At 50.6% G+C, this 27,964-nt stretch overlaps 2 protein-coding genes across 4 annotated transcripts in view; one reads left to right on the forward strand and one right to left on the reverse strand.

Annotated features, from left to right (window-relative positions):
* Positions 1-5,943, forward strand: part of LOC107110836 (tyrosine-protein phosphatase non-receptor type 11-like) — a 93,026-nt gene extending 87,083 nt beyond the window's left edge. Inside the window, exons 12-16 of one of the 2 annotated variants that reach the window (XM_015411664.1) lie at positions 334-401; positions 3,173-3,324; positions 3,791-3,867; positions 5,089-5,209; positions 5,670-5,943. In XM_015411664.1, coding sequence (XP_015267150.1) covers positions 334-401; positions 3,173-3,324; positions 3,791-3,867; positions 5,089-5,173 — 382 coding nt within the window. In that variant the 3' untranslated portion in view covers positions 5,174-5,209; positions 5,670-5,943. The remainder of the gene's footprint in view (positions 1-333; positions 402-3,172; positions 3,325-3,790; positions 3,868-5,088; positions 5,210-5,669) is intronic. The other variant, XM_015411665.1, reaches the window with a different exon arrangement.
* Positions 5,944-11,818: 5,875 nt separating this feature from the next.
* RNF223 (ring finger protein 223) lies at positions 11,819-23,818 on the reverse strand. 2 transcript variants are annotated; one of them, XM_015411673.1, is made up of 3 exons: positions 23,616-23,818; positions 15,141-15,262; positions 11,819-13,132 (listed from the first exon to the last, which is right to left on the reverse strand). In XM_015411673.1, exons 2-3 carry the CDS (start codon positions 15,190-15,192, stop codon positions 12,264-12,266), a joined length of 921 nt encoding a protein of 306 aa, XP_015267159.1. In that variant the 5' UTR covers positions 15,193-15,262; positions 23,616-23,818; the 3' UTR covers positions 11,819-12,263. The 2 variants fall into 2 exon arrangements, with proteins under 2 accessions (XP_015267159.1, XP_015267160.1); XM_015411674.1 differs by lacking the exon at positions 15,141-15,262.
* Positions 23,819-27,964: the final 4,146 nt, after the last annotated feature.

Below are 27,964 nucleotides of genomic sequence, written 5' to 3' on the forward strand. Positions count from 1 at the left end.
CGCTCTTGATAGCTCTGAGAGAACTGTGACTAACCCAAGGTCACACCAGCATGTGGAGGAGTGGGGATTCAAACCCGGTTCTCCCAAATTACAGTCTGCTGCTCTTAACCACTACACCAGACTGGCTCTCGGGAGGCAGAGCCAGCCACAAAATGGCCGCCGCCACGACTTCCCTTCAGTCACATAGTGAAGACCCTTGTGCTGTGGTGGCAGCTGCTGCCAAAACGACGTTTTTAAAAATCTCCAAGGCCAATCAGAAGCCTTTCTGAGCAAAAGACCCACCTGGCCTCACTCTCATTCTAACGACCCTCCCATTTCTCTGTTCCCCCTCAGTGCTGGGATCGGACGTACTGGCACCATCATAGTGATAGACATCTTAATGGACACCATTCACAGGCAAGGTACGGCTGGGAACTCCACTCCGCATCTCCTGCTCTCGGAAGAGAAACCGATGTGTTGCGTGTGATGCATGCTGGGAAATAGCAAGGCAGTTGGTGGCTGTCGTGGGGGTCTGACAGAGAGATTTGGGTTCGGTCAAAGGGGCCCAAATAAGTAAGACTATGTTCAGGAGAAGCAAAGTCTTTATTCATTTGACCATGGTCAAGGGAAGTCTCTATCCCTAAAAAAGTTCAAGGCACTGACGACTTTAGAGTCAGAAGCGTAAAAAATTGACTTCAGGAGCTTGTAGAACTGTTACACCAATTGCACAATGACCCCTCAACACTGCACCAAATCTAAACCACTGGAAAAGCAATCTATACTTCCTTCTCAACATACTTTTCAGAACACGACTCCCTTATCTATGGTACGCCACAAACGCAACACAAACTGCGAACGACTGCAGCTTAAGAAAATAGGATCAGTGTTAGAGGTTAGTTTGCCCTATGAGGTGAGGAATGCAGACTTTTGGAGACTTCAGCTGAAAACGCAGAGGAGCCGTGCAGGCCCGTCACTGGGTCAGATGTTCCCCTCAGTTCTTTACTTGGCCTTCACAGGCATGGCTGCACTATGGCTCATTCACATTTCACCTTTTCTCCCTTCAGATAGAAATTCCTCCGGGCAAGCAGAGAGAGCCAGCACGATGTAGTGGGTTAGAGGGTTGGATTCCATTTCTTCACAACAACCCTGGCCCAAAGTCACCCAGCTACTCACAACTCTGTTGTAGGTTAGGCTGAGAATCTGTGACTGGCCCAAAGTCACCCAGCTACTGTCCTTTGCAGATACCATGCTGGCTTTCCTGGTTGGAGTGTTCGACTAGGATTTGGGAGGCCAAGGTTCGAGTCTCCACTCTGCCATGGAAGCTTGCTGGGTGACCTTGGGCCAGTCACCCATTCTCAGCCTAACCGACCTCACAGAGTTGTGGTGAGGAATGATTATCGTATGGCATTGTGTGTAGAATAGCCAGGAGATCCCAAGATTGTCTGGCAGCCAGAAGTTCTAGCTCTTTAGCATTCTTTATTTATTATTAATTTATTAAACTAGGGGGAAAAATTGACCACCCTTCCCTACTTGCTCGGGGCTCAGGGCAGTTCACAACAATTTGATTTGTTACAATGTAAAACAAGTTAGAACCCTAAAAATACGATATTTAAAACATTCAGTAACATTTAAACATTTTTTTAAAAAAATTAGATGGTAGTGCTAGCATTCAGTCATGGGGGTGGAACATCTGCCTTATATGCCATGTGAAACTTTAACAGATCAGACAGGGCATGGATGTCACTTGGCAGTAAGTTCCACCAGGCTGGGGCCAGGGCGAAAAAGGCCCTGGCCGAGGCCAGCCAGATATCTTTTGGGCCTGGGACCACCAGAAGGTTCATATCTGCTGATCTCTTGCACCACTAGGGGGCAAGCTAGACTTTTCAGAGGTGGCTTTTGCCATTGCCTGCCCCTGTGTCACAACCCTGGTATTCCTTGGAGGTCACCCTTCCATATACCAGCCAAGGCAGCCAATATGCTTCCATCTGCAGTTTTAGAAGGTAAATACAAAAGACAACCTTATGAGGGAAGATTGTGTATCTGTGGAGAGGGGAAGGTAGAAACGAGGGAACATGTGATGTATTAGAGACATTTACATAACCCCGATTTGTTCTCAATTTCCTGGGAGAAACGAAAGATTTTACCTAGATAAGTTGCTGGCTGACAAAGAGCAGGAAACGACTTTAAACATGGCAAAATTTGCCATGCAGGCGATCAAAATCCGGAGACAAGTTATTAGCAGTTAGATAGTGAATATTGTACTTAAATAGAGTTTTTTTAATTATCTAACAATATTTTAATTTTATTCCTAACATTTTAATGTTTTATATTCTGGATAGAGTCTGTATGCATTTTAAAGTTTTACTGTTTTACGGGCTGATGTCTTTTCGGTTCTTTTACGTATTTGGTCAATGACCGTACTAATAAACTGATTGATTGGTTGATACTCGCCAAGGCCGACCCTGCTTAGCTTCCAAGATCTGAAGGGATCGGGCTTGCCTGGGCTATCCAGGTCAGGGTGGTGAGGATAAAATGGAGGTGGGAGAGATGTTGTAAACTACTTTAGACCGTCATTGGGGAGAATCGTGGGGTATAAATGAAGCAAATACAAAAAAAAAAAAACCTCAAGAAAGAGAACAAGAGAACAGTTTGAATTGGGGAGGAGCAGGGCTTTTTTTGTAGAAAAAGACAAGCACGAACTCATTAGCCTCAAGCAGGGCTTTTTTTGTAGAAAAAGCCCAGCAGGAACTCATTAGCATAATAGGCCATACCCAACAGCAGGAACTCATTAGCATATTAGGCCACACCCATGACAGCACAGCTCATTAGCATATTAGGCCACACCCCCGTGTTACCAGAAGTGTGGTCATCCAGCCACACCCACCTTTTGCTTGTTATTCTGTTTACCTTGTTTGTTGTCAAAACCCAGGGCTTTTTTTGTAGCAGGAACTCCTTTGCATGTTAGGCCACACACCCCTAATGTAGCCAATCCTGATGAGTTCCTGTGGTTGGGTGTGGCCTAATATGCTAATGAGTTCCTGCTGGGCGTGGCCAACTTGGGAGCCAGCCGGAACTCCGTTCCTGTGCGTTCCTGCCCAAAAATAGCCCTGGGGAGGAGAACAAGAAGTTCTGCTTGTTGGCTTGTCGCTCGTGCGCTCTCTCTCACACACGCACGCCCTTCCCCCTTGCTCAGGCTTGAATTGCGACATCGACATCCCCAAGACGATCCAGATGGTGCGGAGGCAGCGGTCTGGAATGGTGCAGACCGAAGCGCAGTACAAGTTTGTCTACATGGCCGTGCAGCAGTACATCGCCACGGAGCAGACGCGGCTGGAGGAGGAGCAGGTAGCCGGCGTTCCACGGACCCACGAAGGGACTTGGGGAGAAGACGCAGATGTTAAATAGGCCTCTGCCGAGGCTTCAATCAGCCAGTTTGGTGTAGTGGTTAGGAGCATGGATGTTAATCTGGGAGAACCACTCCTCCACCTGCAGCTGCTGGCATGAACTGGGGTCAGTCACAAGTTCTCTCAGAGCTGTTCTCTCACGAGCAGTTCTTGAAAGAGCTCTCTCGGCCCCACCTGCCTCACAGGGTGTCTGTTGCAGGGAGGGGAAGGGGAAGGAATGTGGAACCCAGACCAGGGCAAAGTACTTCAGTCGAGGCCTTTTGACTGCTGCTCCTTTGTGGTTTCTCTAAATGTGAAGGCACATCCAGAAAGCCAGATTTAGGGGAAAAACACGCTTTGGGTGGGTACAGAAGAGTCCCTGAGGGCGGGGGAGACCAAATTGCATCCTTCTCCCCATCTCGTTGCAGAGAAATACAACGAAAGAGCGAGAATACTTGAATATCAGATACCTTCCAACGGAGAAACCCGGGTCCCCTTCACCAGGGTAAGTTGCCCTCTCCTAGGTAGAGAAAGGGCCGGGGCGTGTGTGTGTGTGGGGAGCGGAATGATCCAAAGCAAGTGTGCTTCCAGGTTGGTTTGGACCCTTGAAGGAGTCGCACTCAGCGACACCTGCCTTTGCTTTTGTTGCAAGGAGTCGCACTCAGCGACACCTGCCTTGGCTTCTGTTACATATTGATGTTACATTGGCGATTTTACATGTATTCTTAGAACCTGAAGTTGGAAGGTACATATTGGCAATATTACTATCTGCAATATATGGAATCAGGGGCCATTTCCTGCCGGAATGCACCTGAACGGCGCTCCGGCAGTAAGGAACCCAAGGGCACCCCCCCCCCCGGCAGCCTTTCCTGGCCCGCCCGCCCAAGCGGACGGGCCCGGGGCGGCCTGCCCCGATAAGGCGATTTTACATGTATTCTTAGAACCTGAACTGGAAGGTACATATTGGCAATATTACGATCTCAAATATATGTAATCAGGGGCCATTTCCTGCCGGAATGCACCTGAACGGTGCTCCGGCAGTAAGGAACCCAAGAGCACCCCCCCCCGGCAGCCTTTCCTGGCCCGCCTGCCCAAGCGGACGGGCCAGGTAAGGCCTGCAGAGCCCCCCGCCCTCTGGGGGGATTTTAATGCCTTTCTTCCCCTTCCCCAGATGGGGAATTCAAAACATGCCTGCCCTTTGTCAGGGAGTGTGGCATATGCAAATGAGCTCCTGCACCTCTTTTTCTACGAAATGACCCCCGTATGTAATTGCTTCGGACACAAGGCCCAGGTACATTTGTGGCCCCACAAACAAAAAATTTTTGTGTGTGTCATTCAATTCCAGATTGGAACATTCCATTTTTGGTCTTATATCACTTGATTACTGCCTTCCACTTATAAGAGGGGCTTTGTTGCATGTTGCATTCTGTACTATTTGGCCTCTGAAGAAGGCTCTCGTGGGCCGAAACATGTCAGGTCATGTCTGGATCCTTTTGTGCATTTGTCGCTTTGATTTCTTTATGAGGTTTTATTTGGGCCCCTGCAAGGTTTTTGCATGTTTTTGAAGTAAACAAGTGTATGTTTTGTCCATACCTATTGATGTTTTTAACTTTTGGCCCTTTACTAGTTTTCTAAACTTCCTTTGGAGGTTTTTGCTTGTTTGGTTCAGTTTTTCTTCCCCTCTCTTCGTGGTCGCACTCAATGGTACCTGCCTTTGCTTCTCCAGGGCTGACGATGAATCGACCTCCGTCTATGAGAACCTCAATATCAAAACCCCAAAGGTTGTAGAGAGGAACAGCTCTGGGAGATAGCAGCTTGAAAAGAGCATGCACGGTGAGGGCTTTCAGGTAGGGATGCGTGTGCTGCTTTCAGTTTTGTGTTTGGTGTAGTGGTAGAGCCAGTTTGGTGTAGTGGTTAGGAGCGCGGGCTCTAATCTGGGAGAACCGGGTTTGAGGCCCCCCTCCTCCTCATGCAGCTGCTGGTGTGACCTTGGGTCAGTCACAAGTTATTTCAGAGCCATTTTGGCTCCCCGCTGGAGAGAAAGGCAGGGACGAATGAAGTAGATAACATACGTAAATAAAGCTGGTGGATCCCTGGGCTGGCTTTGGGCATGATTTTGCGGCCCGAATGCGGCTGCTGTATGAATTCGAGGCTTAGCTGTCCGTGAGGGGAGGTCTCGCGGTGTCTGGGTTTCAGACTGCAGCACAACAATCCTGTGAGGCAGGTTAGGCTGCCAAGTGTCTGACCGCGTGTGGGGGGGTCACATCTCCTTTCGTGAACTCATGAAGCTGCCTTCCTTCTCCTCAGGACTTAAAAACGAGAGTTGCGCCCCTCCACTTTCCTCAGCCTCTATTGCCGCCGCCGCCATCACCTCACCGCCACTCTGTTCCTTCACTCCCAAAGCGCCTTGGATTCAGCACAGAAAACCAAAAGAGCCTCTGTTTGGGGGGGGGAGTCACCCGGCAGAGGGTGGCACACCCCGGCTTAACTTATTCAGGAGAGACACAGACTCTTTTTGTCCGTCAACCGCCCGCCTTGTTATCTGCAAGTGCCTCTGGATTGCTACAACAGAACGTACAGATCTCCTCTTTAACTTGTGTCGGGTTTTTTTTGTAATATAAAAATACTAAATGAATTGCTGCGGCTCTCTTTTTGTAAATCTGCACAAGGACTGCGGGATAATTTAGACAAGGGTGGATGCTTAGGAAGGGAGGGGGGTGATACCCGTAGAGGTGGATCCATGTGACACTGGGTTCGGCACCCACGTCTGGTGTCGTGGTAGGAATGAGCTGGGCTACAGGAACTGGGGTTCGAAGCCCTACTTGGTCAGGATGGTCCCCAGGGAACCTTAGGCTAGGGGTTCTCTCAGCCGAGCCTCCCTCACAGCTTTGTTGTGAGGATAAAATTAAGGAAGGGAGGGTGTAGTGGTTAAGAGCACGGGCTCTGATCTGGAAAAACCAGGTTTGCTTCCCCAGTCATCCTGATGCAGCTGCTGGTGTGGCCTTGGGTCAGTCACAAGTTCTGTCAGAGCTGTTCTCTCAAGGGCAGTTCTCAAGAGAGCTCTCTCAGCCCCACTTACCTCACAGGGTGCCTGTCGTGGGGAGGGGAAGGGAAAGGAGATTGTAAGCCACTCTGAGATTCCTTCAGGCAATGCCGGCAGGATATAAATCCAATCTCCTCCTCCTTCTCTTCTTCTTCTCCTCCTTCTCCCGTAAGCATCACAAGAGGAAGAATTTGGGTTCAAACTGCGTTGGGAAATATGGAACGGATTTCCTGCTTTTCTTCCAGCTCAAGAAACACAGCATGGGCAATGGGTATTTTCAGGGCTCTTTTTGTAGAAAAAGCCCAGCAGGAACTCATTAGCATAATAGGCCACACCCAACAGCAGGAGCTCATTAGCATATTGGGCCACACCCCTGACAGCAGAGCTCATTAACACATTAGGCCGCACCCCCATGTTACCAGAAGTGTGGTTATCCAGCCACACCCACCTTTTGCTTGTTATTCTGTTTACCTTGTTTGTTGTCCAAACCCAGGGCTTTTTTTGTAGCAGGAACTCCTTTGCATGTTAGGCCACACACCCCTAATGTAGCCAATCCTAATGAGTTCCTGCTGGGCGTGGCCAGCTATTATGCTAATGAGTTCCTGCTGGGCGTGGCCAACTTGGGAGCCGCATTCCTCCCCAAAAATAGCCCTGGGTATTTTCCCTATGTGGATGCTCTTGTGTGGTTTTCCTGTCATTGCTGTGGCTGTCGATGCAGTGTGTCTGCATTGGGACGTCCACGTCAGGATTTCCTGCCTGTTGCCTGTCCCATTTCCCCCGCAGCAGATATCCGGTCTGCCATCAATCAGCACTTGACATATCATTATAATCATCTGTCAGGTTCTCTTAACTCCCAGCTTCCCCTCCCAAAAAAAAGGAATGCTTGAGTCCCGTTTTCATTGTGGCGATATAAGGGGAAAGGCGTATCTCCCCAGTGAAAGAAGGTAGAGACTTTTTAAAAAATGCAAAACAGAAGCTGGGGAGTTAAGAATACCTGGATAGACAAATTATTATGATCTTGTAATACTCTAATCAACATCAAAAAAACTAAGATCATGGCATCCGGCCCCATCACTCCTTGGCAAATAGAAGGGGAAGTCGTGGAAGTAGTAACAGACTTCACGTTCCTGGGATCCCAGATCACTGCAGACTGTGACAGCAGCCATGAAATTAAAAGACGCCTGCTCCTTGGGAGGAAAGCGATGGCGAACCTAAACAGCATGATAAAAAGTAGAGACATCACCCTGCCAACAAAAGTCCGCATGGTCAAAGCAATGGTATTCCCAGTAGTCATGTATGGCTGCGAGAGTTGGACTATAAGGAAGGCCGAGCGCCGAAGAATAGATTCTTTTGAACTATGGTGCTGGAGAAGACTCTTGAGAGTCCCTTGGACTGAAAGAAGATCAAATCAGTCAATCCTAAAAGAAATCAACCCTGACTGTTCCCTGGATGGCCAGATAATGAAACTGAAGCTCAAATACTTTGGCCACCCAATGAGAAGGGAGCCCTCACTGGAGAAGACCCTGATGCTGGGAAAGATTGAAGGTCAAAGAAGACGGGGACGGCAAAGGATGAGATGGTTAGACAGTGTCATCGATGCAACGAACATGAAATTGAGCAAACTTCAGAGGACGGCGGAAGACAGGAGGGCCGGGCGTGATCTGGTCCATGGGGTCGCGAAGAGTCAGACTCGACTGTGCGACTGAACAACAAAATACTCTAATGCGATGTCAGTGGCCGATATGGAACCAAAACCCCCCTCTGATGGGGTACATGGCCTTGACATGGGAAATGGCACCAATGTAGGTGGGACAGAAAGATCCAGACTTCCCCCACCCACGTGGGTGCCACCCAGCTTTACTGCGGTTTTTCCTAAGATGTAGCAGTAAAGCAGGGGGGAAACTCAGGAGAGGCATAGACGCCCCCCATTGCAGTGGGGAAAACCCCTGCTTCCCCAGAGCCAGTGGCAAACAACCCATATGTAAAGGACCATAGTTAAAACCAGGGGTCATTTCCTGCAGGAGCGCACAGGAGCGGAGCTCCGGCAGTAAAGAGCCCAGGGGGCGGGCACATGCAACAAGCCCCCCCCCCTGCTCTCAGCAGCCCTCAGTCAGAGCAAGAAGCAGCCAGGTAAGCTGCAGAGCCCCCCCCCCATCGGCCCCCCCGGTCCAAAACAGTCCAGTGGCACCTTTAAGACCAAGTTTTATTCACGTACAAGCTCTCCCTCCTCTGCAAGGACAGATCTGCACGTTCCCCCCCCCCCAATACCTACCAATCCAAAACAGTTCAGTGGAGCCTGAGCGGTGGGTATTGCCTTCTGACACACTTCCGGTGATGTCAGGGTGTGTGGCCTATGCAAATAAGTTAAGCTAATGAGCTTCTGCGCCTCTTTTTCTACGAAATGACCCCTGGTTAAAACATAAATCTCTCTGTACGTATGTAAAAACAAAACATTTCCTTGGCACTGACAGCTCAGTTTCAGAACCGAATTCTAGAATGGTCCTTCCCCCATGTTTCTTTTTTTTAAAGGAAGAATATTCGCAATGCAAAGCTTCCAAATGAAGACATCATCATTTCACAGAAACGGGCCAACCTGAACGCAGTCAGCAGCTGGTTAACGGGTGCAAATATGATGGCATTTGCCAGACACCGAGTTTCCTGTGTTTTTTAAAAGGTCACGAGGTCGTCTGGGCAAACTGCCTTGACAGAGTGCGTCAAGACTTCCGCCACCGTCTCGCTGGTGTGTTTTGTGTTCGCGCTGCGAGGGAAAGTGTTGGCGTCTGCTGGGCGGGAGGGGCTGAACTGGCGGCTCCTACCTGAAAACTATTATGAGCCATTCTGCTCAAACACCGCGGACTTCCCTCTAGACGGAGACTCCAAAACACAAACACAGCTGTAACTGGATCAGGGCCAAGGCATGGCGAACAGGGGGACGAGGGCAAATGTGTACCCTTTCTGCCATCTCAGTTTCCTCTGGCTCAGGATTGTTTACCGTCCCGTCCCGTCCCCCTGTCCCTAGCCACGTGTGTGTTCTTATGTAACTTAGTGCAAGGTAAAAGGTAAAGGTTCCCTTGCTCGAAAGCCAGTCAAGTCCGACTCTAGGGTTGCGGTGCTCATCTCCATTTCAAAGCCGAAGAGCCAGCGCTGTCCGAAGACGTTTCCGTGGTCATGTGGCCGGCATGACTAAACACCAAGGCGCACGGAACGCTGTTACCTTCCCACCGAAGTGGTCCCTATTTATCTACTTGCAATTTCTTGCTTTCGAACTGCTAGGTTGGCAGGAGCTGGAACTAGAGATGGGAGCTCACTCCGTCATGCGGCACCCGGGTCTCGAACTGCTGAACTACTGGCCTTCCACAGCCTGCAGTTCAGTGTCTTAACCACTTGAGCCACCGCAGCTCTCTGCAACTTAGAGCAAACCATGGGGCAAATGGCAGGCAGGCAGCCAAGTCAGAGAGAGAGGGAATGAGATGGGCTATAGTTAGAGCTGCCAACCTCCAGGTGGGGCCTGGAGATCTACGATTGCAATTGATTTTCAGACAACCGATTCAGTGCCCCCCCTTGGGGGAAATGGCGGCTTTGGAAGGTGGGCTCTATGGCATTGTACCCTGCTGAGGTCCCGCCCCTCCCCACACCTCCAGGCAGCATCCCCCAAATCTCCAGGTATGTCCCCACCAGTGTTCCCTCTAAGCTGAGTCAGTGTGAGCTAGCTCACAGTTTTTTAGCCTCCAGCTCACACATTTTTGTCTTAGCTCAGGAAGGATGGGCTCCAGAACAAAATAATTTATGCAGTAGCCAAATGGCTCGCTCACAACTTTAATGCCTGTCGCTCACAAAGCAGAATTTTTGCTCACAAGACTCCACAGCTTAGAGGGAGTATTGGTCCCCACCTAAATCTGTCATCTGTATTTATCGTCTCCTCTTTACCCTGCTGCCCCAGTCCTCCCACTCTCTTGCCCAATCGAGAAATTAAGAAACTTGTCTGGGAAATGACCCTGCTGTCGCAAAGGATTCTGGGCCACGAAAGACGAAGTGAGTCAGGTGGAGTGCTGGTTCCAGGCCAGCCAGGTTCCATTAGTCTTCCGTGTGAACCAGAGTCTATCGACAGAGAAACGTCAAGGGGGAAGTGTCACTCGTTCGTGACTTTCTTTGGACTGCCATGTAACTGAGGAAATCCCAACTCTGCTTCCTCGGGAGCTCTCCAAACATGATTGGAAAGCCCACGCCACCTCCCAGAGGCTAGAATACAGTGTTCTGCCCTGACTTTGGGATCCCTCGGCTGTTTAGGCCTTGATCACCAGTTTGGTGCTAATTCAGAACAGCTCTAGCCCTCCCATCTTGCTCTTGCTTGCTTTCCTCCTCGGATGGGGGTGTTATCCTGTCCTCTGCGTTTAATTGTTTTAGGTAAACTTTCTCGTCTCCCAAAAGCTTTCTGCCATATCCTTCCCACTACGATGTGGAAATGTTTCACATACTGGGGAAATGTGGGGCACGGGGGGGAAGGAGGGGTCAAACAGCAATCCAGCGTGGTTAGAGTGTCAGACTATGATTTGGGAGACCCAGATTCGAATCCCCTCTCTACTGTGTTATTTTGCTGAGTTACTCGGGGCCTCTTTCCTACACTTAGCCTAACTCCCTTCACAGGGAAGTTGTGGGGATAAAATGGTGGAAAGGAGAACCATGTATAGGCCCGTAGCTACAGTGGGGGCATCCTGGGGCTAGGCCCCCTGACTTACGGGCACAGCCCCACAACTTCCCATCCAGCCCAGGGCCCCCCAAGTGACAGCAGGTGCGGGGAAGGAGCCGGGTACTCCTTTAATTTGATTAGCCAGGGCCCCCTAAGAAATGTAAATGCCCCCCAACTTTAAAAAATCCTGGCTACGGGCAATGTTCCCTCTAAGCTGTGGAGTCTTGTGAGCAAAAATTCTGTTTTGTGAGCTAGTAGCATTAAAGTTGTGAGCGAGCGATTTGGCGACTGCATAGATTAGTTTGCCCTGGAGCCCTCCTTCCTGAGCGCAGACAGAAATGTGTGAGCTGGAGGCTAAAAAGCTGTGAGCTGGCTCACACTAACTCAGCTTAGAGGGAACACTGGCTACGGGCCTGACCATGTAAGCTGCTTTGGGGGTCCCCATTTTGAGAAAGGCGGGATATAAATGAGGTTAAAAACAATTTCAAACCAATTCCCCGCGTCTGAAGTTAGGCAGCCACTGTATCCTTCCTCCTCTCCCCCCCCCCCGGTAAAAAAAATTCCCCACTGTATCCCTCCCTTCCATTAAGTATTCTTCTTCCCTAAGGCATTCAGGGAAACAGAGAAAGGAAGGCAGCCAAGAATGAGTATTGGTATAATACCACACACATCTAGATCTATAAAACTGAAATGTTTTAATATCACATATAAAATTAAATAGCTCCTCTTCATGTAGAATTAAACACACGTATTATGCACAGCGGATTCAGCCTTCGGCACAAGCTCCTTTTGATTTTTATTGGTCACCGCGATACGTCAGGGCACAACACCGTACATGATTCAACCGTCTGCTTATTATTTAGTTTGGGATTTCCGGCTAGCGCGGTGGGTCGGGTTCTTCGGCAGGTATCCTAAAGAAAACCACCCGATCGCGGTCATACCGTACAAAAGGTTTGGTTCCCCCCGCATGTTCTGTGCGGCCACTGGCGTTAATGCATCATAAATAAAGGGTACGCGTGGCAGCAGCCAAGGTTTAGCCTAGCAATGGTTTACGAAGCTGTTCAGTGTGCATGAAGAGCGGCAAGAATACTTCAAGTAATAACCAAAAAAAAAGTGTCCACGTGAGCAGGGTAGAGTTCTGGTGCACCATAAAGAAGTCCGTCTCCCGGGGTCACCATATGGGATCAAGGGCTGCCGTCGTCGGTGCTGTGGTGGTCGGCGGATGATATGGAATGTACGGCTTGGTCATCGTGTAAGTCCTAGCAAAACAACGAAGGTTGCCCGTTTTCAGGACGCACTGAACCGGCCAGAGAATGATGCAGAACAGGATAATGATCAACGCCGAGAGGAGGACAATGCGTTTCCAGTCATCGCACATGGTACAGCGAGACAACCTCCCCATGAAAGTGTCTGGGGGCAGCTCCGGGGCTTCTGGTTTGCTCAGGCCCACGTCGATGCTGATGCAGTCTGGGTTCTCCGGGTCGGACGTCTGCCTGCAGCACAGCTTGGTGCCTTCCATCCAGATGACCTTCTCGCGCTGGAGTTCGGCTGGCAAGGTGGCCAAGAGTTCCTTGCTCGTCCGGAGGCCCGGTGGCCCCTCGAGGGGGATTTCGGTGAGCTGACGGCAAAAAGGGCACGGCAGCTGATCTTCCACTCGGTTCGCGGGGAGCGCGGCGGTCAGGCGGGCCAGGCACTCTAAGCAGAAGGTGTGCTGGCATTCCAGGACCTTGGGCGTCTTGAAAATGTTGTCGTAGGTGTTGAAGCAGATGGAGCACTCGATAGGGGAGGTGGGCTTGTCCGTCGGCGAGCCGAGCCTCAGTTTGCCATCCACCGGAGACCGTATCGGGGAGCACACCCTGGGCCTTCCTTCTGCAGGGAAGCTGGCCGCAGGGGAGCTGGTCGCCGGAGAGGTGATCACAATGGGGCTGAGGGGGATCGGGATTTCATTGGGTGCAGCTGGGATGGGGCTCAAGGGGCTCATTGGGGGAGAGTCTGGCACTTCCGCTTGCCATATTTGGGTGATGCAGGACATGACGGAATCTGCAAAGACAAGGGAAGAGGCGGTGAGTGACACTCTTGGTATCAACTGGTGGGCTGTCGTAGGCAAGAGAGTGAGCGGCCGTTCAGAAAGTCCCCGGGGGTTCAGATCTGGTCTCTGCCACTAACTTACTAGGTGGCTTTAGACAGGTCACTCTTAACTGGCCTGCCTTACAGGGGGGGTTGTACGAAATGCAGTGGGTTTGTGTGCATGAAATGCCTTGTATTCCTGGAGGTGCCGGGAAATACAGGTTAAAATGGGTAAGGTCTATCGTTCCAGAGCCTACAATCCCATAGCTTATTGCCAGAGGTGGGCTTACTTAAGTCTTGTAAAGGTTACTTTCCCACACAGTGCTATCCCTGAAGCCCTCTGGTGCGATTTACATTTAGAATTCCTTATCGGTTGAGACAGAACTAGTCTATATCCTAGGAAGAAGAGAAGAGATTGGATTTGTACCCCGCCCTTCACTACCTGAAGGAGTCTCAGAGCGGCTTACAATCTCCTTTCCCTTCCCCTCCCCACAACAGACACCCTGTGAGGTAGGTGGGACTGAGAGAGCTCTTGACAGAAACTGCTCTTTTTCAAGAACAGCTCTGACAGAACTATGGCTTGCCCAAGGTCATCCAGCAGCTGCAAGTGGAGGAGTGGGGAATCAAATCCAGTTCTCCCAGATCAGAGTCCACACACTTAACCACGACACCAAACTGGATAAATCACATTAGTATTGTTGAGGGATGAAACAATAGAGATATAGCTTTTCTTACTCGCCTTCTGAATGGCTCTTGAGAAAGCACCAGTTTGCCAAATAAAAAAATATTTGCCAAATAAACTACAGACTCTCTAAAAACTATAGCTAGGAATTCCGAGTACCCAGCACACATATTAGTATAACATTTTATTGAGATGACAATATTCTAGTGCGGAATGTTAAAAAAAATTAAAAGCACCCTGCCCCAGCAGATATAAGGAGTGGCCATTGCTGGGACAGGCTTAGGGGAAATGGCTGCCATGTGGGTGGGGAAATCTCAATTTTCCCAACCACACCGCTGCTCTATCCAGGTTTTACTGCAGTGTTTCCCCAAATTTCCCTTTCTCAAGGCAGTTCACAAAGTGAAAACAAAACTGCAGTATCATCCGCGCGAGCATGATCAGAAAAATCCATAAAAACAAGACAGGGACATAAAAAAACAGCAAAAAACAAACGAGCAGTTTAAAATGATATCCCCAAAACAGTAATGCAGCTAGAAAAAAGGTTCCTTGCTCGAAAGCCAGTCGAGTCCGACTCCAGGGTTGCGGTGCTCATCTCCATTTCAAAGCTGAAGAGCCAGCGCTGTCCGAAGATGTTTCCGTGGTCATGTGGCCGGCATGACTAAACACCAAGGCGCACGGAACGCTGTGACCTTCCCACTGAAGTGGTACCTATTTATCTACTTGCAATTTCTTGCTTTCGAACTGCTAGGTTGGCAGGAGCTGGAACTAGAGACGGGAGCTCACTCCGTCATGCGACACACCCGGGTCTCGAACTGCTGAACTACCAACCTTCCACAGCCTGCAGTTCAGCACCTTAATCACCTGAGCCACCGCAACTCCAATGCAGTTAGAAGCAGACCATAAAAACAGCACGCACACACAAAAATTGGAACTAGTCCATTAAAACCCTGGCTAAAATGTGAAGCTTCGGCAGATGCCTGGTAAGCACCAAAAATGAGGCCATTCTTAAAGTGAGGAGCCACCACTGCCCAAGTCCTGTCACTGGCTGTCACCTGCCCCTGTAGGTGGGGCCATCCTATGCAGGGCTTGGCCAGAGGACTGTAACTGGGGGTCTGGACAATATGGGAGGCAGCGAGCAATCCTTGCATTGACGTCCACCACCTTATTTTCCACACACGCCCGACATAGGCGGCTTTGCCCTCCACCAGCTCCCGTCACCACTAGTTCCTTCACACCTGAGCAAGGGAGAGAAGAGCAGAGGAAAGGCAGAAGCATAAAAGGTCAAAAAGGAACACATACCCCAGCCGGTGCTTCTCCTCAGGCGGGAAGAGAGGAGGGCGGCCGTCTCCATGAAATCCACTAAGGGATCTCGCTAGGGCTGAGGAGGTAGTGGTGACGGGGATGGGCAGCCGGAACGACGCCTAAGACAGACAGACAAATCCATTCAGTGGCCAAAGGACAGGGAAGGCTCTTAACTCGCTATTCTGAGCATAAGAACATCAGAGAAGCCAATGTTGGATCAGGCCAGCGGCCCATCCAGTCCAACACTCTGTCACACAGTGGCCAAAAACACCAGCTGCCATCAGGAGGTCCAGCAGTGGGGCCAGGACACTAGAAGCCCTCCCACGGTTGCCCCCCCCCCAAGCACCAAGAATACAGAGCATCCCTTGCCCCAGAGCCCCTAGCTATACCTTGTGGCTAATAGCCACTGATGGACCTCTGCTCCGTATGCTTATCCATAAGAACGTAAGAGAAGCCAATGCTGGATCAGGCCAAAGGCCCGTCCAGTCCAACACTCTGTCACACAGTGGCCAAAAATACCAAGTGCCATCAGGAGGTCCACCAATGAACTGTAGCCATTGACCTGGCCTAGTGCGCCAGGGGTCTCTAAGCCGGGATTTTGTCCACGAGGAGGCCCAAGCACCGTCTGGATGGTTTATGGGCAGCTTACATAAGAATAGCACATAAATTACAATCAAACAATTAATACAATTCTAAAACCATATAACCATCTAACATAGTAAAATGCTAGTATTGTTCTCATTAATTTAGCGATGGTCGCAGTGCTCGGTTCTCTCATCTCACAGTTGGCTCCTGGGTCTTCTTTTAGATGTTCTTTAGGCAGCTGGCTCAGGCTGTTATTGGAAATTCCAGGGGCACAGGGCTCTCTATCCTTCAGTTGTTGGTTGTTAGCGATGTTTAACGGTGGTATTTAACGGTAGGGGCAGCTCCAAAAGCTTGGTGGAAGAGCTCCGTCTTACAGGCCCTGCGGAACTGCAAAAGGTCCTGCAGGGCCCTGATCTCTTCTGGGAGCTCGTTCCACCAGAACCGAGAAAGCCCTGGCCTTGGTTGACGCCAGCTTGGTCTCCTTAAGACTAGGGAGGGCCCGTTGGTTCTGGACCCCTGATTGCAGTGCTCCTCTGGGGAACATGTGGGGAAAAGCAGTCCCTCAGGTATGTGGTCCCCTGAGCATAAAGGGCTTTAAAGGGAAGAACCTTTAAAGGTTGGAAGTTGAGGGATGTGGATGGCCAAATCTCCCTCATGGTCTGTAGACAGAAAGCAAGATGGAGGCTCTCAAGCCGCCCAGTTATTATGCCACAGAGAGCCAATACCGTTCTGAGCGAGGCCTGGCTCCTCACCCTGAGCAAATGCTGGCTGAGTGATGGGCAGTGCCGTACTTATCTCAGTTGATTTCAGATCACTATCCCTGACTCAGTTTGCCGGCCTCCCAGTGGGGCCTGGAGGTCTCCCAGAATTACAACTGATATCCACACTACAGAGATCAGGAGAAAAGAGCCCCTTTGGATGACGGATTATGCCCTGCAGAGGTTCCTCCTCTTTCTGTGTAGCCAGAGTATGTGCGAGAGTTTTGTCTGAACCAAGGCTACCAAGGGTCACCTGCCAACACCTGAACATCTCGATCTTTCAGGAGCTGCTTGTTTGGCAGTTATCTTCAAATGTGACAGGATCTCTCCCATCATGTCTCAATTTCACACCTGAAGCTGCGCGGCTGCATTTTGACTCGTGGCTTCGCCCGATTCCCCCCGCAATTTCGTGATCCTGGTTTTTGGGAAGTGTGGAGGAAATCGGGCGAAGCCGCGGGGCAAACGGTGGCGCAGCATCGAGGCAGCTCTAGTGCGAAATCAGCCTCTGTCTCTCTGTCTCTGTCTCTGTCTCTGTGCCTTTGTGCAGTGGTGGGGATTGAGTTTGATGGGTGACAGAAAACAAGTTGGAGGGGAATTGGCCACTCATTGTCCCCAGGCCCCTCTGATGTAGTTGAGGACTGGGGGCCGAGAGGTTCAGGGTGAGGGTTGTAATGGCGAAGCTAGCGGGCAGCGGAGTATCCGCAATCCATCCCAGAGAACTCTCTCCATCCTTTCACTTCTGCTGGTCCTTGTGCCAAGGGCTGTGCACCTTTCTGCCTTGCAACCGTGACATGGCAAAATGTTCCCTGCGACGGGAAGCTCTGCTTCAAAACTCCACTCTGATTTCCCCCTTGGCTGACTTCCTGGTCGGCTAAATGCAGGTCAAGCACCTCTCAGCCCTGCAAGATTTATCTCTTCTTCTCATTAATAGAGCTCATTTCCTGCTCCCGTCCCGATCCGGGCTGGTGCCGTGTAAACTTTTTCTCTATTCCGCTATTGCTATACCTCCCGGGGAATGAGCAACTGTTGACCACCTTGGATTTTATTTATTAACCCTCTGTCTCCTACCGTTTGCCCAAGGAGTCCAGAAAGCTAAACTAAAATGAGAACCTGTAACGACAACACTGCAGGTGGAAAGCCCTTTCCAGAAACATTAAAAGAGGAATAATGGGATCAGGAAAATATAGGAGATAATTCCAACTCATTCCAAAAGCAGAAAAAATTGCAGTTACGCAAGGGGTGGCTTCAGGTTTTCTTGGGTGTGGGGTGGCTTTAGAACCTTTATCAGAACGCCTCTTCCCTCCAACCAAGGTTGACTTCACTACTCTCCCTTGCAGCTGCACTTCCTGGACTAGAAGGAGCAAGAACAAGTCACTGCGGGGTTGGAAGGAGCTCTGGAACAGCCCAGTTCTCTCGCGCTCTTGTTACTCCCTCCTCATTGCCCACGGAGAAACAGGAAACTGACCCGGAGTTTTCCTGTCTCCTGGGGGGTCCGCAGCAGGGACCCAGCGATGCCTATCCTTGATGCCAACCTGTGAGAGACCTCCAGGGTGAGTGTCTTCCACAGTCTTGGGGCCACCACAGAGAGTGTCCTGTTTCTGATCAACAACACTCGTTTCCCATAAAGATGGGAATTAAATAGGAGAGGGACCTGTACGTAATCATTCTTGAGCAAGTTCTAATCTGTAATCTGATTCGATATTTACCCCCCACACACAAACCCATTTTAATGGTTTTGCAAGTTTTATTTTTATAAAGGTAAAGGTTCCCTTGCTCGAAAGCCAGTCAAGTCCGACCCTAGGGTTGCGGTGCTCATCTCCGTTTCAAAGCCGAAGAGCCAGCGCTGTCCGAAGACGTTTCCGTGGTCATGTGGCCGGCATGACTAAGCACCAAGGCGCACGGAACGCTGTTACCTTCCCACCAAAGCGGTACCTATTTATCTACTTGCAATTTCTTGCTTTCGAACTGCTAGGTTGGCAGGAGCTGGAACTAGAGATGGGAACTCACTCCATCATGCGGCGCACTCGGGTCTCGAACTGCTGAACTACCGACCTTCCACAGCCTGCAGTTCAGCGTCTTAACCACTTGAGCCACCGCAGCACCTTATTTTTATTTTTTATTTTTAATTTATTTTTCATTTTTAAATTTAATATTTATTTTTATAGTGTGTTTCTATTTGCCAAGTCACCAGTAGATCAATTAGCCTTCACTGTACAGTTTTGAGGGTGATTTATGTTAAAAGCAAAGGGGTGTGTGTGGAATCTGTTAATGAAATGCAGGACAGAATGAAGTGTTTCCACCTGTCTACCACAGAAAACCAGGGGAAGTTAGATATGATACGGACCTTCCATGGGAGAAACCTCGTCAGCTCTGGCATTACTGCATAATCACCTGCTTTCCCCCCCAACGATGTCCCTTCAAGGCAGGCTTAGCTGAGATATCATGACTGTTCTAGGCTAACCCAGGGAGCATTGTGGCTGAATAAGGATTGCCCCCCCCCCCCCAAATCCAGGTCCGACACTCTAAGCCCTACACCACACTACGTTTCTCGTCTATGCCCGGAAGGCAAGAAGGCCCGTGCCAACTCATTGTTTAGATTTCTTGTAATGGGTGTGGGTTTAGACCTGCCTCCCATTGGATTCTCATGTTTGACGGGAAGGCCCTGTGAAAAACTGCCACCATGTTTAGAGCCCCGGGAAAAGATTTGTTTTCTGTCCGCTCATAGGCACTTGCAAAACCTGTTCCCAAGACTAGACTGCTCCGGAGACTGCCAGTGATCTCCGGAGACTGCGTCATCCTTAAGGAGCAACAGGTCCCTGGGGGGAAAATCCCGACTGCATGCCTTGCGTGGGGTGCTCTGTTGAGGAGCTCTGTTTAAGCTGCCTTTCTGCCTGTTCCAGTCACATGCTACCCCCCTCCTAGATGCTGAATCATTGCCACTTTTTAACCCAGCAGCAAAGGTTAAAGCAAATGGCCAGCTCAACACTCGCTCGTACCACTGAGACTACTGTAGGCTCTTATTCCTCCAGGGGAAGTGGTCATTTGGCTCCCTTCCCTTCAAGGAACACCATACGAGCTCGAGAACCTCCTTGGTCAAAGGCAGGATACCTTGCTGGGAAGCAAAAATCTCCAGTTTGGTGTAGCGGTTACGTGCACGGACTCTAATCTGGGAGAACCGGGTTGGATTCCCCACTCCTCCCCTTGCAGCTGCTGGATGACCTTGGGCAAGCCATAGTTCTCTCGGAGCTGTTCTCTCAAGGACAGTTCTCTCAGAGCTCTCTCAGCCCCACCTACCTCCCAGGGTGTCTGTTGTGGGGAGGGGAAAGGAAAGGAGTTTGTAAGCCACTCTGAGACTCCTGAGTGAAGGGCAGGGTATAAATCCAATCTCTCCTTATTGGTAATGTAAGGCAGCATGATCTCGGAAGCTAAGCAGGGTTGGTACTTGGATGGGGGATCCCCAAGGAAGGCCCTGCAGAAGGAGGCAGTGGCCAACCACCTCTGCTTCTCACTTCCTTGAAAGCCCCTTGCTGGAGTCACCATAAGTTGGTTGCAACTGGACAGCTCTTGCATGCATAATGCATATCCTGCTTGCTTCCAGTAGGAGCTGGTTGGCCCCTGCTGGCAACAGAATGCTGAACTTAAATGGTTCTTTGGTCCGATCCAGCAACGCAACATACCCTGCCGTTAAGGTAAACCACTGGTGTGTGATGTGCCACCTTATATGGCTCCAATAAACACAACATTATGGGAGAGTCCCTCCTCCCTCCCTTGGCACATTGTTAGGAACAGTTAGCAAACAATAATGCTCCGAATGTTTGTGGATCATGTGACCAGCTGTGTTCCCTCTAAGCTGAGTTAGTGTGAGCTAGCTCACGGTTTTTTAGCCTCCAGCTCACACCTTTTTGTCTTCGCTCAGGAAGGACGGCTCCGGAGCAAACGAATTGATGCAGCAGCCCAATCGCTCACTCACAACTTCAATGCTGGTAGCTCACAAAGTAGACTTTTTGCTCACAAGACTTGACAGCTTAGAGGGAACACTGGCGACCAGTGTTCCCTCTAAGCTGAGTTAGTGTGAGCTAGCTCACAGTTTTTAAGCCTCCAACTCACACATTTTTGTCTTGGCTCAAGATGGCTCCAGAGAAAACTAATTTATGCCGTAGCCAAGTCACTCGCTCACAACTTTAATGCCAGTAGCTCACAAGTAGAACTTTTGCTCACAAGACTCCACAGTTTAGAGGGAGTGTTGCATGTGACATATCAACGGCTGGCTTACGTGCTCTTCTGTGCCCTCCGGGGATACTTCCTAGCACATGGGCATTATATAGGCATACAGTTTGTTATGCAGTTCTGTCTAAATGTCTGGTAGCTAAGAGGATCTGATTACAGAATTAAAGTTGGAGTCACTCTCCTCTCTTGCCGCCAAAAAAAAGTTAAGTTGCCTATGAGTGAGGAGTAAAGTGGCTCCTGGGTGAGTCACTGCTCTGGCCTTGCTTCAGTCTGATCAGCAGCTCCTGACGATCTCGGTGACTCAGACAGAGATGCGACTGGCAGCCTCCCCTGAGGACAACTTATCCTCTGCTGTTGGGAGTGACCGGGTCTTGCAATCACACCCGATGCAGAGACAAGGCAAAGTTCCTTGAGCCACTATGGCCAAGCCCAAGATGAGAGCGGCGACTCATGCAAAGATGCGGCGGGAAGCCTCCTCTGTGTCCTGCCACTTTGGGCTCCCGCAATATATATATTTTCATTCCGCTTAGGTAGCGCACAGTTGTGCAATAATCCGGCTGTCGATCCGCATTTTAGCTCAGCTACCTCCGAGGGAGCTAAGAGGGTAACCTCATCATAGCCCATTCGCCAGCCAATACTGACATAGCCACGAATTGCCGAAGGAGCACAGTGCCGTGAAACCATTGCTCCTGTATCTTCATAAGAACATAAGAACATAAGAGATGCCAATGTTGGATCAGGCCAAAGGCCCATCCAGTCCAACACTCTGTGTCACACAGTGGCCAGAAATACCAGGTGCCATCAGGAGGTCCACCAGTGGGGCCAGGACATTAGAAGCCCTCCCACTGTTGACCCCCCCCCAAGCACCAAGAAGTCAGAGCATCACTTGCCCCAGAGCCCCTAGCTATACCTTGTGGCTAATATCCACTGATGGACCTCTGCTCCATATGCTTATCTAATTCCCTTTTGAAGCCGTCCATGCTTGTAGCCGCCACCACTTCCTGTGGCAGTGAATTCCATGTGTTAATCACTCTTTGGGTGAAGAAGTACTTCCTTTTATCCGTTCTAACCCGACCGCTCTGCAGTTTCATTGAGTGCCCACGAGTTCTTGTATTGTGAGAAAGGGAGAAAAGTACCTCTTTCTCCACCTGCTCTTTCCCATGCATAATCTTATAAACCTCGATCATCTCACCCCTCAGTCGTCTTTTCTCCAAGCTAAAGAGCCCTAAGCGCTTTAACCTTTCCTCATAGGGAAAGTGTTCCAACCCCTTTATCATTCGAGTTGCCCTTTTCTGCACTTTTCCCAAAGCTATAATATCCTTTTTAAGGTGTGGTGCCCAGAACTGCACACAGTATTCCAAATGAGGTCGCACCATTGATTTATATAGGGGCATTATGATATTGGCTGATCTGTTTTCAACACCCTTCCTAATAATCCCCAGCATAGCATTGGCCTTCTTTATCGCAGTCACATCCGGACACTTCCCATCCGGACAACTCTCTTTCCACAATTCTCAGGGCAGTCTCCCTACTAGGGCTTCGCAGATGGAAAAATAAGAGTTACGCTTCATCGAACCGCTTTGATTGGTGAAAGCCAGATGTTCCCAACGCCTGACAGTGATCCCAAGGCCTAGGAACGGGAAACGTTCCCGCTCCCTCCGTCCGAATCTTCACCTCCTCGTCTGCTCCTTTCCCTCCCCGGGAAGCCTGCTGTTTACAAACATCGATCCAACGGGCAACCCTGCCTCCCAGTGGGCCCGGCTCCACCCTGTGTCAACATCCTCTCTTTCTGATGTCACAAAATAGGTGCGCTTAAGACCGATTAGATGAGTAAATGGCAGGATGTTGATTTCAGAGAGGCAGGAGGTGGAGCCTTAGAAGAGTCTCACGCTCCGCTCCGAGAGATCTTTGGGCTGGTGCCTCCCGGCCCCTTGAAGCTATCCCCAGTACACTCAAAGCATCCCAGAGAGAGAGCGAGAGAGCTGCTCTCTCGCCAAAACAGGCCTAGAATTCAAATTCCACACCCTTCTTCAGGAAGGGTGCCTTTGCAGGGTTTATCTGTGAGAGAAATCCCCTTTCTCTCCCCCTTCATTTCTAGTGTCCTTAATGTCCTACTCTCTGGACCCCCATGGCTCCCTTGGAAAATCAAACTATAATCTCCAGTACTGCATCTTTTTCGCGCCTCCCCCCCCCGGTCATTCAGCGGCCCCACCGGCAGCCAGGCCTTGTCCTTTCAAACGCGGGATCCTTTTTAAAGATTCCGTTTTGTTTCCCGCAGCCATCGTCGGCAAGCGAGCCTTTTCCACAGCAGGAAAGGCCGTCCAGCTCAGGTGCGACTCCAATCATACGGGTGTCAGAGCCAGCCGGTGATCCCCTGTTCTGAAAATGTAGCAAGGTTGTTGGGTACCCACTGAATGACGCCCATTTTACAGGTCGGAGAACTGAGGCCAGAGGGAGCGTGAAGCACCCCAGGCTACTTAGCGACAGGGGACATACGGGTCGGCAACTGGCGGCCCAGAGGTGAAATCAGGCCCACAGACAAGCCCGGCCGGTGAACAAAAGGATCCTTTGTGCTCCTGCCAACTCCAGTCTAGCTAGGAGGAAGAAATGCCAGAAGCACACAGTTCTGGCAGTGCGCGCGTGCATCCTCTCTGTCCCTTTCTTCAATCTTACCAGCGTTGCCTCTTTCAAGGGGGTAGCTGGAGCTGAAATTTCCATTAACTAGCTAGCAGACGGGGCGTGCATGTGCCAATCTGGAGTTTCCTTCTCGAGCCACAGAATCTCTTGTGCCAGCTCTGAACCACCTGGCACCTATTGGAACTTTTTTGTTTTGTTTCTTTGCTACCACAGAAGGAAGAAAAGGACGGCGCCAAGCAGAGAGATGAAAAACCAGTTCACTTACTTGTCCGGGCTTGCAAAGTTTACCAGCCGCCACACATGTTCCAGCGTCTGTTCTTCCCCGCCCTTGAGAACTCCTGTTTGGGGTTTTAAAAGCCGGCTGGCCTCATGTTATGGATGAAGAGGTTTCCTTGTTATTGCTCTGGGAAATTTTTTTTCCCCCAGTTGGCAGAGCTGTCCTGCCTGGGCACAGCCTCTGTCAGCACCACGCGCAAAATCACTGGCAGCGGGGCAATTACCTGGGTCTCTTTTATACCTTCTGGCCTGCAGGTGACTGAGAGGCAGCACCTGTCTTTCCCAATTTCCAGGTCAGGGCTCCCATTGGCCGGCAGGGCCAGTGCTCACGGAGGGGGGCGTGGCTCTGCTTGTTGACAAACTGGACCGGCTTGAGCAGCTTCGGGACAGAAGCGGCGAGGTTCCCAGGAACCCTGCCCACATGGGGGTAGCCGGCCCTCTGGAATCTACAGATGGAAATATCTGCGTGTGCTTTTCTCAGACAGCTGGCCAAGGAATGAGGGGCCTACAGCATACATTTTTGGGGAGGGGGGCGCGACTAGATAGATCGCTGTGTATGTGTATGTCACAATACGTGTGTGAGTACAGGACTGCCAACTTGGGGTTTGGAAACTCCTGGAGGTTTGGAGGCGAAGCCTGGGGAGCAGGGATGCCAACCTCCAGGTGGGGCCTGGGGATGCCCTGGAATTCCAGCTCATCTCCAGACTACAGAGATCAGTTCCCCTGCAGAAAACGGTTGCTTTGGAGGGTGGAGTCTATGGCACTGTGCTTCACCGAGGTCCCCGTCCTAGGCAGGCTCCATTCCCCAAATCTCAAATCTCCACCCCCAAATCTCCAGGGCTTCCCAACCTGGATCCGGCAACCCTACCCAACCCCTTCCCCGCCTGTGTCCAGAGGGACTCGCAACTTTACTGGGGAGGGCTGGGTTTGGTAAGGGAAGGGAAAGTCCACCCTCCACAGCAGGCGTTTTCTTCAGGGGGAACTGATTCTGGTCGTCTGGAGATTCGTTGTAATTCTGGGAGATCCCCAGACCCCGCCTGAATGTTGGCACCCCTAACCAATGCTCCCTCTAAGCTGTGGAGTCTTGTGAGCAAAAAATTCTACTTTGTGAGCTGCTGGCATGAAAGTTGTGAGTGAGCCATTTGGCCGCTGCCTAAATTAGTTTGCTCTGGAGCCCTCCTTCCTGAGCGAAGGCAGAAATGTGTGAGCCGGAGGCTAAAGAACTGAGAGCTAGCTCACACTCACTCAGCTTAGAGGGAATACTGCCTCTAACACTCATCCACATGTGCTCTTGTGCACATGCTCTCTCTCTCTCTCTCTCTCTGACATTCCAAAATCGGCAAGAGGACACAATCAGGATTTTGCAACCTTATGCAAATACAGTAGATACAAATGATTTATATTTTCCGCAAGCCCTTTTTTCCTTCTTCGGGTCTTGCTCTTCAGGGAAAGGGTCAAAGAGCCTTGGGGAGGCCCAGGAGGAAGAAGAGGCCTGAGGTCCCTTGGGAACTTTAATCAGCTGCTTCTCTCACTGCCGTGACTCCCCAAGGCATTTCCTGTCAAGCGACGGCAGTCAGATGGGCTAGAAACTTCCTTAAAAAAAAAAAAAGCTGTTGCATTTCTCCACAAGCTGGTCTAGAAACTTTTTATTAAAGAAAGAAAGCTGATATTTTCCCCTCCGTGGGTTAGAAACATACCTTAAAACACAAGGGGAAATCTTTGTGGGAGCCAGTGTTGTATAATGCGTCTTTCTTTAGTTCATTGGTGCCCTGTGTTGGACAGCCAGTTTGGTGTCGTGGTTAGGAGTGCGGACTCTAATCTGGGAGAACGGGGTTTGATTCCCTACTCCTCCACATGCAGCTGCTGGTGTGGCCTTGGGTCAGTCACAAGTTCTCTCAGAGCTGTTCTCTCAAGGGCAGTTCTCCAGAGAGCTCTCTCAGCCTCACCTACCTCACAGGGTGTCTGTTGTGGGGAGGGGAAGGGAAAGGAGATTGTAAGCTGCTCTGAGACACCTTTGGGTAGTGAAGGGCAGAGTATAAATCCAATCTCCTTCCTCCTGTTCTTCCCAGTGGCAGCCCAAAGTGTCTGACATCATTCTCTTCCCCTCCATTTGATTCTCACAACGACCCTGTGAAGTAGGGCAGGCTGAGGATGTGTGACTGGCCCAAAGTCATCCAGCAAGTGTCCTTGGCAGATACTCCACTGGCTCTCCTGGTTAGAGCCTTAGACTAGGCTCTGGGAGACTCAGGTGCGAATCTCCACTCTGGCGTGGAAGCTTGGTGGTTGACCTCAGGTCCAGTCACAAAGTCTCAGCAGCCTCACCTACCTCACAGGGTTATTGTGAGGACAAAACGGAGAAGGGGTGAGTGTTGTAAGCCGCTTTGTGTCCCTGTTGGGAAGAAAAAGCAGTATACAAATGAAGTAGATAAATAAAATACATCTCTTTTGTTTTTTAGAAGGGGAGCTGAGCTTTTCCCCAACGGAGAGGAACGGAATACTAAGTTCTTCTCTTAAGGCCTAGAAACTTGCTTTTTTGAAATGTCCTTAATATGTGTACTCTTGCCAATTTACGACTTATTTTCTTGTTGCAAACAGGTCTCCCTTTTCAGCTCTTATTATTTGTGCGTAAATATGTTGCACCCAAATAGCACAAGAGGTACACCGGGTCGCCTCCAGGGTTATATGCAAAGGGAGTGGTGCTTCCAGCAGTTAGCATTTTTACACGTGAAACCGTGGAGAAAGGGAAGGCTCCATTAAGTCCTTCAGCCTTATAATAAGGTTTCCCTTGCTTGAAAGCCAGTCGAATCTGACTCTGGGGCCGGTGATCATCTCCATTTCCAAGCCGAAGAGCCGGCGCTGTCCAGAGACGTTTCCATGGTCACGTGGCCGGCACAACTAAATGCCGAGGCGCACGGGACGCTGTTACCTTCCCACCGAAGTGGTACTTAATTACCTACTTCCAGTTTCTTGCTTTTGAACTGCTAGGTTGGCCTTATAATAGCAGTCAGTGAATCTAGCCCTTTCTTGATGCCCGGAATCCGCACTCAGAGCGGCAGGGACTGCAATTTCCAAATGACATGCAAAAGGCGAACGCTTGTACCCCGGCACTTTTGCCGAGCAGCGTTTGCATAAAACCTCTCTCTGCTTTCCAGACAGGGCAGGGAAAGAATGCGCTCTCCATGAGCAAGCCTCTGTGCCACCGAGGATCCGACCTCACGATTTTAATGTTGCAAGGCGGAGTGGGAGCATTCGCCCCAGGGCTGGCAGCCTCCTGCCATTGGCTGGAGAACGCCCGCTATGACAACTGGTCTCCAGGTGACAGAGATGACTAGCCTTCACCTGGAGGAAACGGCCGCTTTGGAAGGGGGACTCAATGGCCTCATACCCCACGGAAGCCCCTCCCCTCCCCAAGCCCCGCCCACCTCGGGCTCTGCCCCCTCCAAATCTCCAGGTATTTCCCAACCCCGAGCTGGCAACCCTCATTAGCCCTCACTGCCCCAGTTGGCCCTGGCTGGATAATCCGGTCCTGTTGGGACACAGAAAGTGGACCAAGTCCACAGTAGGGTTACCAACAATGCTCCCTCTAAGCTGTGGAGTCTTGTGAGCAGGGGGTCATTTCGTAGAAAAAGAGGTGCAGGAGCTCATTAGCACAACTCATTAGCAGAACTCATTTGCATATGCCACACCCCCTGACATCACCAGAAGTGTGTCAGAAGGCAACACCCACCGCTCAGGCACCACTGGACACTTGGATTGCTAACTATGGGGGGGGGGAGAGACGTGCAGATCTGTCCTCACAGAGGAGGGAGAGCTTGTACCTGAATAAAACTTGGCCTTAAAGGTGCCACTGGACTGTTTTGGATTGCTATCTGGGGGTGGGGGCTCTGCAACTTACCTGGCTGCTTCTTGCTCCTTGTGGCCCGGGGCTGCTGGGAGCAGGGGGCGGGGCTTGTTGCATGTGCCTGCCCCCTGGGCTCTTTACTGCCAGAGCTCCGCTCCTGCAGAAAATGACCCCTGCTTGTGAGCAAAGATTCTACTTTGTGAGCTACTGGCATTAAAGTTTTGAGCAAACGATTTGGCTACTGCATGAATTAGTTTGCTCTGGAGCCCTCCTTCGGGAGGTAAGACAAAAAGGTGTGAGCCGGAGGCTAAAAAACTGTCAACTAGCTCATGCTAACTCCGCTTAGAGGGAACACTGGTTACCAGCGCTGGGTTGGGGGTGGATCCAGGAGAGGGCGGGGTTTGGGGAGGGGAGAGACCTCAACAGGGTATAATGCCATAGGGTCCACCCTCCAAAGCAGCCATTTTCTCCAGGAGAACTGATCTCTATAGTCTGGA

This window comes from Gekko japonicus, unplaced genomic scaffold (assembly GCF_001447785.1).
Source record: "Gekko japonicus isolate JY-2015 unplaced genomic scaffold, Gekko_japonicus_V1.1 scaffold76, whole genome shotgun sequence".
Lineage (NCBI taxonomy): Eukaryota > Metazoa > Chordata > Lepidosauria > Squamata > Gekkonidae > Gekko > Gekko japonicus.

What these genes read in the sequence shown, in the direction of transcription:
- RNF223 (XM_015411673.1), bottom strand. Translation starts at nt 15,192, where the DNA reads ATGGAGACGGCCGCCCTCCTCTCTTCCCGCCTGAGGAGAAGCACCGGC. An exon ending in GAGGAGAAGCACCGGCTGGG is followed by an intron (nt 13,133 to 15,140) that starts GTATGTGTTCCT and finishes TTGTCTTTGCAG; the next exon opens with ATTCCGTCATGTCCTGCATC.